This window comes from Garra rufa, chromosome 5, assembly GCF_049309525.1.
Source record: "Garra rufa chromosome 5, GarRuf1.0, whole genome shotgun sequence".
Lineage (NCBI taxonomy): Eukaryota > Metazoa > Chordata > Actinopteri > Cypriniformes > Cyprinidae > Garra > Garra rufa.
Genome location: NC_133365.1, coordinates 19,440,587 through 19,452,162, shown reverse-complemented (window position 1 = coordinate 19,452,162; position 11,576 = coordinate 19,440,587). Strand labels below are relative to the sequence as shown.

Below are 11,576 nucleotides of genomic sequence, written 5' to 3'. Positions count from 1 at the left end.
AATCCGTACCGACAAATTCATAATCCGTGCGCACGCTTTAGCAATCCGTTCCCACGGGTTTTAAACTGTACTCACGGATTTGTGGCCCCGATCAGTAGAAACAGTATAAGCTGTTTACGTCATAATACTTAAAATAGTAATTATTATTTTAATTTATAGGCTAAATAAATGAGTGCACAAATGTGTTTGTTCATTCTTAACATGCAGACTCATTTTGGTGATTTTATGATAATCTTTTTACTCAGAGTTAGATGCATGCTTCACTGTTAATGTAATTATTAAATATGAAATATATTAGGCTACATTACTTTTTACCTTCTCCTCTCCAAAACTCGTTTTTTTTTTTTAATTCAGGTAATTTTATATTTTGAAAAATATTATATAAAACAAAGCCGTTTGAACAGCGCTCTTCACTTATTATTTTATTTTGGTACCATGACCGCACTTACAAAACAGGCTTCTTTTTATCGTTTATTTTACATTATAACCAATAGGTTAAAACACATGATGTTTTGGCAGCTAATCTATTGGTGATTAATATAAAATAAAGCTAAAAACTCTGTTTTGTCAGTGTTGCATAGTCTCATATATGCATCCAGCATATAAACAGGTGTCCTGGTTGAATTTGGGGGCGGGGCCACAAATCCGTGAGAGCAGTTTACAAACTGTGGGAACGGATTGCGAAAGCGTGCGCACGGATTATGAATTTGTGGGTACGGATTCAAAATCCGAGGGTACGGTTTACAAAATCTGAGCGCACGGTTTGTTAATCCGTGGGCACGAATTGTTAAACTGAGGGAACAGTTTAAGAATTCGTGAGAACGGTTTATAAACTGAGGGAACGAATTGCAAAACCGTCCCCACGGATTAATTATTTTTCTTCTACAGGTGACGTAAGGGGCTCCGTAGCATGCATCTAACTCTGGGTGAAAAGCTTATCATAATCACAAATCCAGTTTACAAACTGTGGGAACGGATTGCGAAAGCGTGCGCACGGATTATGATTTTGTGGGTACGGATTCAAAATCCGAGGGTACGGTTTACAAAATCTGAGCGCACGGATTGGAAATTCGTGGGTACGGTTTGTTAATCCGTGGGCACAAATTGTTAAACCGAGGGAACAGTTTAAGAATTCGTGAGTACGGTTTATAAACTGAGGGAACGAATTGCAAAACCGTCCCCACGGATTAATTATTTTTCTTCTACAGGTGACGTAAGGGGCTCCGTACTATTTCGTCCGTGATGTTCTGGCATGTGCTTCATGAGCGCGTACACCTGTAGCGTGCACGCTAAAAGTGGACTAAGCACGCCTGATTAGTGGACTAAGCTATCTTTAGCGTCTGATTCGCTAATACTGTCAAAACCACAAAAGGATTACATATAAACAAAGTTGGTTATGTCTAAAGTGAAAGTAAGCAGTTGAGAGAAAAACGAATGCGCGCCTGTAGACATTAGATGCGTGCAGCTCTTAAAGCGACAGTACCAAACAAGTGACAGTTCACCAAAAAAAAAAAATCTCACTGATTTGTCCCAAACCTCTATTATTATTATTTTTTTTTTTTTCCTTGTGTGAAACAAAATAATACATTCTGAAGAATGTGGATAACAGTACAGTAGCTGGTCCCCACTGACTTTGATAGTGGGAAAAAATACTATGGAAGTAGCTGGGGACCCAGCAACTGTTTGGTTACCCATACTCTTCAAAATATGTCAAAAAAATCAAGAGTGAGTAATTGATGACAGAATTGTCATTTTTGGGTGACCGTAGGCTAATAAAACACAAAGAAAAAATCAATCACTGCTTTTGACTGAAAAACTATAATACAGTTTAATATTTTTTGTAACATGTGAAGAGTGAAAAGTTAAAAAGAGAGACACCCCTCGCTGCAGACTGTAGCGCGGTGACGTCAGGTACCTACGTCACGTATGTGTTTACCGCGCATGCGCAAAGTGACGTATGGTATGTATATAACACGCATGCGCGCTATTCTTACTGGCGTTACTGCGCAATGTGCGCATGTGCATGTTCATTAACTTTTTTTAAACTATTTTTGTTGTTGTTTTCTCTTGTCCTCATGTGTCATGTTTATAGTTTTAATTCTTATATATAAAAATGTATTGTGGCGGGAGGAGCAAACGACAGACACAGTGGGTGTGGCGTCAGGCCTCGGAGAGGCTTTTATTAAACAGAAAGTAAAAGAAAACAAGTTTCCAAGGGGGTAAATGTGTCCAAATAAACGGGGAATCTGGTGTCCTCGTCGTGAAGGCGCCTGCTCAGGTCCGGGGCGCGAGGGGCGGCGGCTTCTTCAGCGGCATCTTCCTCCTCCGCCTACGCGGCACTTCTGGGGGATGAAACGGCCCGGCATCCTGGCCCGTCAGCCGTCACGGGTGCGGTCCTCATCCGGACCCGCAGCGGCGGTGATGAGGCTTCATTCAGTTCACGTGCTCCTCATCACACACCGCCAGCCCGGGATGTTTTCGCGACTCTCCTCTCCCATACACACCCACTCCCGTTGGGAGCCTGGAGAAGGGCGGCGAATAAGGGACGGGGTGGTGATGATAATTAGGGGGGAGGCAGCCGACTCGTCACAGTGTATACAATTATATTTTGTTTTGTTGTTTGCAATAAAAGATCACTGTTATCAGTTTGGTTTTTTGGAGGCACCATGCATAAAATGGGATGTAGACACTGAAAATATACTGTATGTAGTCTATTTAACTTAATACTACTTTATTGGCTTAAATATTCCACAGGCAGAATTGCCAAAGCAACAGAAAAATGTCCATAATTATACTAAATAAACAAGAATCATGACAGAGGAAAGGTTAAAATAAGAAACATATAAGGTGCAGAGTAATGTTACAATATACACAGTGAAATAAAGTGCAACAATGTTAATACCTTGTATATAATACTACACAAATATTACAGAATAAACTCTGTAATTCCATATAATTTTACCTCAGACATGGTTAAAATCATGGATTTGTGCTGTACTACATATTACTGTTTTTTCCCCTTTTTTTCACCTTAGCTTTTTTTAATACTTTTACATTTTATAAGAGTATTATGTTAAGTATGCACATGCGTTTTAATGACGCGTTACGTCACAAACGACGCGAAAACGCCTAACGTCACCACGCAATGCAAATTACACAGGCATACCATACGTCACTTTGCGCATGCGCGGTAAACACATACCTGACGTAGGTACCTGAAGTCACCGCGCTACAGTCTGCAGCGAGGAGTACTTGTAAAAAGAACAGCTTTTATTTGAAAATAAAAATCTTTTAAAAACTAGCATTTAAACGTTATATAAACTAGCATTTAAACGTTTGTGGTCAGTACATTTTCATTCTTTTTTTTGAGAGAAATTAATACTTTTATTCACCAAGGATGTGTTAAAATGATAACAAGTGAGAGCAAAGAATCTGAAGATTTCTCTTTTGAATACATTATTTTCTTTTTAACTTTTATTCATCACAGAACATAATAATAAAAAAAATGTGTTATTTGCTGTTATATTTCTCTCTACACATCAAAGAATCCTGAAAAAATATATCGGTTTCCAGCACATAACACAACTGTTCCCCTTCAGTCGTTTCACTACGACGTTACATGGGAACTCACTTGAGAGACCAATCATCTCTGAGCCTTATTCAAAAGGCCAATGAACATTGGCGAGTGGTATTTGCATGCCAAGCCACTCCCCCGTACATATGGGTATATACCACTCATTCAGACTTTCACTTCAGAACCTCTCTATGGTCGAGCCAACACACTACGATTGTTCCTGCGAGTTCTTTACTCTCTCCCCGCTGGTGTGCTGCCTGACTAAAAGAGTAATTTCTAAAAGAGTGTTTGACAGCCACCAGCAGGATCCTGCGGGCGGCCGTTTTCACGGCCAAAACAAGCCTCCTGCTCTCCAGCGAGCAAGCCCTTTGAGTGCACAGTGGTGCCGCGGTTTCCTCCCTGGGCAGACCGGGACTAAAAGAGTAATTTCTCGCGGCTGTGTAAAGACGTTCTTTTCAGAATGGCTTTCCGGCCGTGCGCTTCTGGGTGTGGCAGTTTCCTCACCTCGCTGGACGGACATGAATGCTGCCTCACATGTCTGGGCCGAGATCATGCTGAGGCAGCGTTCACGGATGGTTCGTGCATTCATTGCGAACGCATGACCATGATCACGCTGAAGAATCGCCGCTTGTTTGCTCCCCTCGTCGTCCCGCGGCACGTTGTTAAGCCGTCAATGCTTTTCGGCCGCCGTGGCGAGACACGAGGGGGACTTACGAGTCACTGTGCAGAACGTGATGCCGAACTCTCGGCTATGCTCCTCCGGGCCACCAGGGGCATCGGTCTGGAGGTACCCCAGGTGCCTCTGGCCGATCCTTCTAGGCTGGACGATTGGTTCCTGGGGAGGGCCCATTCTTTCCGTAGGTGCATGAGGAGCTGACTAAAACATGGCGGGTGCCTTTTTCATCTCGCCCACACTCCAGCTCCTCTTCCCCTCTCCACCCTCGATGGCGGGGCAGCCCGGGGGTACGTATCGATCCCTCAGGTTGAGCGCGCTGTCGCGGTGCATTTATTCCACTACTCGGAACTGGACTCGGAGCCCGATATCGCCAGCGAGGGAAACCAGGGAAGAAGGTAAGCACTGCTTACCGCAGTCAGACTTTTCTCCAGGACGTTTATCCTTCTGGGTTCAGTCCCCTTCCCTTTCCCCCCCATGCTGCCCCACCGCGGTCACGTCGGTCAACGTTCCCTTGATACCCCTGGCGACTCAGCTGGGAGCCTGGCTTCAGCTTCCCAGCCCCTCGCGGTGGTTGATACGGACGGTACGTCTCGGCTACGCGATTCAGTTCGCCAGGCGTCCGCCCAGGTACAGAGGCGTTTTACACACTACTGTCCATACGGACACGCATGCCGCTGTCCTGCGTGCAGAGGTTGCAGTCCTACTGGCGAAGGATGCAATCGAGCCTGTCCCTCCAGCCGAGATGAAGTCTGGGTTCTACAGTCTCTACTTCATCGTGCCCAAAAAGAGCGGTGGGTTAAGACCCATCCTGGATCTCAGAGCCCTGAATCGGTCCCTTCTCAGGCTGCCGTTCAAGATGCTCACGACGAAGCGCATGTAAACTTGCATCCGTCCCCAGGATTGGTTTGCAGCCATCGACCTGAAGGACACGTATTTTCACGTCTCGATTCTTCCTCAACACAGACCCTTTCTTCGGTTTGCTTTCGAGGGTCGAGCGTATCAGTACAAGGTTCTCCCATTTGGCCTGTCCCTCTCTCCCCGCGTCTTCACCAAAGTCGTGGAAGCTGTCCTGTCCCCTCTTTGGCAGACAGGCATTCGCATTCTCAACTATCTAGACGACTGGCTTCTCATAGCTCACTTGCGAGGTCTGTTGTGGGAACAGAGGGACCTGGTGCTCCAACACAACAGCCATCTGGGCCTTCAGGTCAACCGAGAAAAGAGCAAACTCTCCCCAGTGCAGAGGATCTTTTTTTCTCGGTGTGGAGCTGGACTCGGTCAATATGACAGCCCGCCTCACGAACGAGCGTGCGCAGTCAGTGCTGAAGTGTCTGGAACTATTCAGACACAAGATAGCGGTTCCTCTCAAAACATTTCAGAGGCTCCTGGGGCGTATGGCAGCTGCAGCCGCTGTCACACCGCTGGGCTTGCTTCATATGAGACCACTTCAGCGCTGGTTACACAACCAAGTCCCGAGACGGGCATGGCACCGTGGCACACTCCGGATTGGCGTTTCCCTGCAGTGTCGATGCCTATTCAGCCCGTGGTCAGACCCTGTCTTCCTATGGGCCGGAGTGTCCCTGGGACAGGTGTTCAGGCATGTTGTGGTTTACACGGATGCCTCCACCACGGGTTGGGGTGCCGTGTGCAACGGGCAAGCAGCATCAGGCTCCTGGACAGGACCTCGACTGCAGTGGCATATCAATTGCCTCGAGTTGTTGACTGTGCTTCTGGCCCTACGTCGCTTCCGACCGACGTTGCGTCAGAAGCACGTGCTTGTTCATACCGACAGCACTGCGACTGTGGCTTACATCAATCGCCAAGGCAGTCTCCGCTCTCGTCGCATGTCACAACTCGCCCGCCGTCTGTTCCTTTGGAGTCAAACGTGGCTGAAATCGCTACGTGCCGTTCACATACCAGGGGAACTCAACCGTGCAGCCGATCAGCTCTCACGGCAGTCCACCCACCCTGGAGAATGGCGACTCCACCCCGAGACAGTCCAGCTGATTTGGAGTCATTTCGGCGAGGCCCAGATAGATCTGTTTGCCTCCCCCGAATCCTCCCACTGCCAGCTGTTTTACTCCCTCACCGAGGCTCCCCTCGGCAGGGATGCACTGGCTCACAGCTGGCCTCCGGGGCCCAAGTACGCCTTTCCCCCAGTGAGCCTCCTTGCACAGACCCTGTGCAAGATCCGAGAGGACGAGGAGCAGGTTCTGCTGGTTGCGCCGCACTGGCCCACCCGTACCTGGTTCCCAGAACTCATTTCCCTCGCGGCAGCCCCTCCCTGGAAAATCCCCTTGAGGAAGAACCTTCTTTCTCAGGGGATGGGCACAATTTGGCACCCGCGCCCCGACCTGTGGAACCTGCACGTCTGGCTCCTGGACGGGACGCGTCAGACCTCTCCAGCCTTCCACAGGCCGTGATAGAAACTATCACTCAGTCCAGAGCCCCCTCTACAAGGCAGGCTTATGCACTGAGGTGGGGTCTGTTCGTTGACTGGTGTTCCTCTCGAGGAGAGGACCCCCAGAGATGCACGATTGCAGTAGTGCTTTCCTTCCTGCAAGAGAAGTTGGAGCGCAGGCTGTCCCCATCGCAGCATATCATATTAATCCTCCTAGACCGCACCTCGTGCCCTCTTGGGATCTCTCCGTCGCCCTTCAGGGCCTGCGGGAAGCCCCATTCGAGCCACTTGCATCAGTTGAGCTAAAATTCCTGTCACTTAAGACAGCGCTCCTGATTGCACTGGCCTCCATCAAGAGGGTAGGGGACCTACAAGCCTTCTCTGTCAACGAAGTGTGCCTTGAGTTCGGGCCCGGCGATTCTCACGTTATCCTGAAACCCCGGCCTGGTTATGTGCCCAAGGTTCCCACCACGCCTTTCCGTGATCAGGTGGTGAACCTGCAAGGGAAGGTGAAAGGGAATGCTGTCTCCAAACAGAGGTTGGCCCATTGGGTGGTAGATGCCATCTCCCTGTCTTATTTATACCAGGGAGAGCCATGCCCCTTAGGTGTTCGTGCCCACTCCACACGGAGTGTTGCCTCATTCTATGCGTTGGCTCATGGTGCCTCACTAGCAGACATCTGCAGAGCTACCAGCTGGGCGATACCTAATACCTTCGCCAGGTTTTACAACCTCCGTGTAGAGGCCGTATCCTCCCATGTCTTAACATAAGATCTATTTCCCAGAATGTTCCCTCCGGCGAACCCTGGGTCCTCCATGCCCCGCAGTCAGGCCTAGATGCGGAGTAGTCACTGACTGTGCTCCTGCCGGGTCTCCTACGCCCCGCAGGTTGTGGCAATATTTCTCAGTATTTTTCCAGTGGTCAGCCAGAAGGCCGCTGTTTCCCTCGTATATCCCTAAAAATTTATGGATATATTGAATTACTTTTATTCCACATGTAAAGATTTCATGTGCTCCGCCCCCCCGACCTCTGCTTCAGTACAACTGGCATCCCTGTGGTGCCCCCTCTATTGGTCCTCAGGGCGTTGGGAAGGATACGTATTCAATAACCATCTGCTGACACGTCCGCCTGTCAGCACGTGGTGTTGTGCGTAACGCGGCATCAGGGTCGTGGCCTGTTCCATGGTTCTGTTCCCATGTAACATCGTAGTGAAACGACTGAAGGGGAATGTCTAGGTTACGAAGGTAACCCTCGTTCCCTGAAGGAGGGAACCATTTTCAACATTGATAATAATAAGAAATATTTTTTGAGCACCAAATCAGAATGATTTTTAGAGGATCATAAAGATTCAGGTTTGCCCTCATAGAAATAAAATAATTTTTAAAAGAGAATAAAATAAGTGGTCATTTTAAAATTTAATATTATTTCACAATATTGCTGTCTTACCATATTTTGATCAAACAAATGCAGCCTTGGTGAGCATAAGAGAGTTTCAAAAACACTGACATAAAATAACATTGAATATAAACTATGATTATGTACACTGTCATTCAAAAGTTTGTGATCAGTAAGTTTTTAATGTTTTTTTAAGAATTCTCTTATGCTCATCAAGGCTGCATTTACTTAATCAAAATACAGAAAAATAAATTAATTTTATTTCTGTGATGCAAAGCTGAATTTTCATCAGCATCATTACCCCAGTCTTCAGTGTCACATGATTCTTCAGAAATTATTCTAATATGCTGATTTATTATCAATGTTGGAAACAGTTGTACTGCTTAATATTTTTTTGGTACCTGTCATTCTTTTTTCAGGATTCTTTGATAAATAAAAAGTTTTATATATTTTATAACTTTTCTAATAATATAAGCCTTTGCTATCACTTATAAAAAAACAAATAAAAAAAGGGGGAAAATGTAAATATTAGCATGTTTTTTTTGTGTTTTTTTTTTATTATTATTTAATACTCACTTGTTATTTTAAAATATAATCACACTTTATTATTTTGTTTATTACATTTTACATTAAAGTCCAATAATATTACTACTATTATTTATTATTTTAACACATCCTTGGTAAATAAAAGTAATAACTTAATAAAGTAATCATTTCTCCCAAAAAAAACACGATAAAATTATTGACCACAAACTTTTAAATGGTAGTTTATACTATTACAAAATATTTTTATTTTAAATCATGTTCTTTTTAACTTCTTATTTATTTAAGAAACCTGAAGAAAATAGTATCACAGGTTCCAAAAAGTATTAAGCAGCACAACTTTTCAACACTGATAATAAATCAGCATATTAAAATGAGTTCTGAAGGATCATGTGACACTGAAGACTGAAGCAATGATGCTAAAAAATCAGCTTTGCATCCCCGGAATACATTTCATTTAAAAATATATATACATAAAAACAGTTATTTTACACTAAAATAATATTTCACAATATTACAGTTTTTTTTTTTTTTTTTTTTACTGATCCCAAACTTTTGAACGGCAGTGTATATATGCATTTTTTGGGAGATACACTACTGTATATTTTTCAGTCATACTGATAAAAACACAAATCGAAATGGCTATCAAAGCATTGCAGGGTAAAAGCGGTATGTGCAAATGTTAACAACAGGATATTTACCTTAGATGAGGTGATGAGGGAGTGGACACCAAAACTCATACAGCCCAGGAAGTCACTACGCCTGTGGGTAAAATCGAACACTATAAACACAACAACAGGCGGGAATTTTTGAACTCCTGATAAAGTCATGTCACATTCATATCAGTTAACCCCATTTAGATCATGCTTACTGTCCAATGACGCTGCTGGTGTAAAAATAAACAGCCAATAATGTATTGATTTTGTACAGAGCGATTGTGACACTGCTGAATGTCCTTTGCAGCATGAAGATAAAATGCATACTAGAGTAATTGTACTTATGGATATACAAATAGCCTTTATCTAAAACTGTATTCATGAAGAAGACTGAATAAGGATAATAAAGTCCTACCTGGAAGTTCGATTGCGATTCCACACTGTTAACAACAGCCTCTTCTTCTGATCGTCTTCATCCACATCTCTGCAACACAAATGCAATGCTTCAAAAGCTCATTCATCAATGTCCAGCTTCATCCAAAAACACAATGGCCTTCTCCTCCAAAGACTTCAAAAAGACAGCCTCTTTTTCAGCTAACAAAAGAGAGACAGCAGACTCAGCCCTAACGTCTCTTTCGGAAAGACTGATCGAGATACAGAAGCTGTCAGACGAGAGGTTAAAGAGCACATAATGTTTAACATAACTATAAGATAACACGACACTCCTCACTTCCTCCTTTTAAACACCATAATACAAGTGCTCTGTCTGTAGCGAGCAATAAAACTATAAAATAATCACTCACATCATAAACGGCTCGTTAAAAACAGGACTCTTGCAGTCTAGAACGGTCCTGGTCTTCCACCGCTTGCTGTGGTCAACATCTGGAGCAATACTTATCTGGAATAAATAAACATGTGTTTGTGGTTGCTATTAAGTCCACTAGTTTAACATTGTTAGAGGATATATTCATCATATTCTGAGGGAAAATCAATCAACACTTGAATCTGGAATTGAGTGGACAGCTGCCAACACAACTGATGCTTTCTCATGCCTAAAACCTGCTCAGGCTGACATGAAAACGGGTTCATTTCAAGGGCAGACGTCCAGAGAGGATTAAGCGTCAAATAATGACAAAAATAATAGCACATCATCACCAACAGTGACTGGGAAAGTTACTGCTGTCTCTCCACTAAGAGAAAAATCGGTTTGAGTTGTTTTATGAGGCTCAAAGTCACATGACCTCATATGTTGTGTTGTCTAAATATCGTCTGTTCCAGACCTTATCTGCACGTGTCAAGATGCCCACCTTTACATATGAGTCACATGGTTTGTATTCTCTTCCCATGAGTCCCCTGGCCTCCAAAACTGTGAATAAAAACATGAGATCATAAGCAAAAAATCTTGCCTGAGTGATTAAATCCTTATTTAATGAATTATGAATGTAAGATTTCCTGTATGAATTAAGCGCAAGTACAACCGGTTTATTAAAATTTGATATTAATATATGAGAAGCAGTCTTATTTCATAAACAAACTCTTAAACTCTGAAATGTTTACAGAAATGCTTACTTTGAACATAGAGCCACCCGCTGCCCGGAGTAACTGTCAGTTTGAGTTGACCTGTGGTCAGAGGAGAAAAAAATTAAATTATACACACAGCAATGACACAAAAACAAATAACGATCACAGATACAGGGTTCCCTCATGCTAAATGAATTTCCATGCCACATGAATTTCCATGATTTGACTTTTTCATTTAATTTAATATCCAGTTTCCATATTCCAAAAGGTTTAGGGTCAGTATATTATTTTAATGTCACAGCAAAAAGTCTTTAATGCTCACCAAGGCTGCATTTTATTTGATCAAAACACTACTATTGTGAAACATTTTTGCAATTTAAAATGTTTTCTATTTGACTTCATTTTAAAGGGATAGTTCACCCAAAAATGAAAATTCTGCCACCATTATTAATTGTGTTGCTGTCTATGGAGGGTCAGAAAGCTGTTGGATTTCATCAAAAATATTTTAATTTGTGTTCTGAAGTAAGTGAGTAATTAATGACACGATTTTCATTTTTGGGTAAACAATCTTTTTAAAAATGTCATTTGTAATTCGTTAAAACTAAACTAACAAAAAATATGATGGCACAGCTGTGTTTTCAGCATCATTACTCCAGTCTTCAATGTCACATGATCCTTCAGAAATCATTCTGATTTGCTGATTTTGTGTATTTATTTTCATGGAAACACCCACGCATGTGGACCTGAAAACCAGTCATGGACTCACAGGTGTAATGGAGAGTCCAAATTATTAGAGCATAACAAAAACCTGAC

The 11,576-nt window shown here is 43.4% G+C and overlaps 1 protein-coding gene across 1 annotated transcript in view; it reads right to left on the bottom strand.

Annotated features, from left to right (window-relative positions):
• rgs3b (regulator of G protein signaling 3b) overlaps positions 1-10,594 on the bottom strand; it is a 53,445-nt gene extending 42,851 nt beyond the window's left edge. The window contains exons 1-4 of the mRNA XM_073839837.1: positions 10,550-10,594; positions 10,046-10,140; positions 9,658-9,726; positions 9,288-9,348 (exon numbers count right to left, since the gene is read on the bottom strand). Of these exons, the coding sequence (XP_073695938.1) occupies positions 9,288-9,348; positions 9,658-9,726; positions 10,046-10,140; positions 10,550-10,588 (264 nt within the window). The 5' untranslated portion in view covers positions 10,589-10,594. The remainder of the gene's footprint in view (positions 1-9,287; positions 9,349-9,657; positions 9,727-10,045; positions 10,141-10,549) is intronic.
• Between the last annotated feature and the right edge of the window lie 982 nt (positions 10,595-11,576).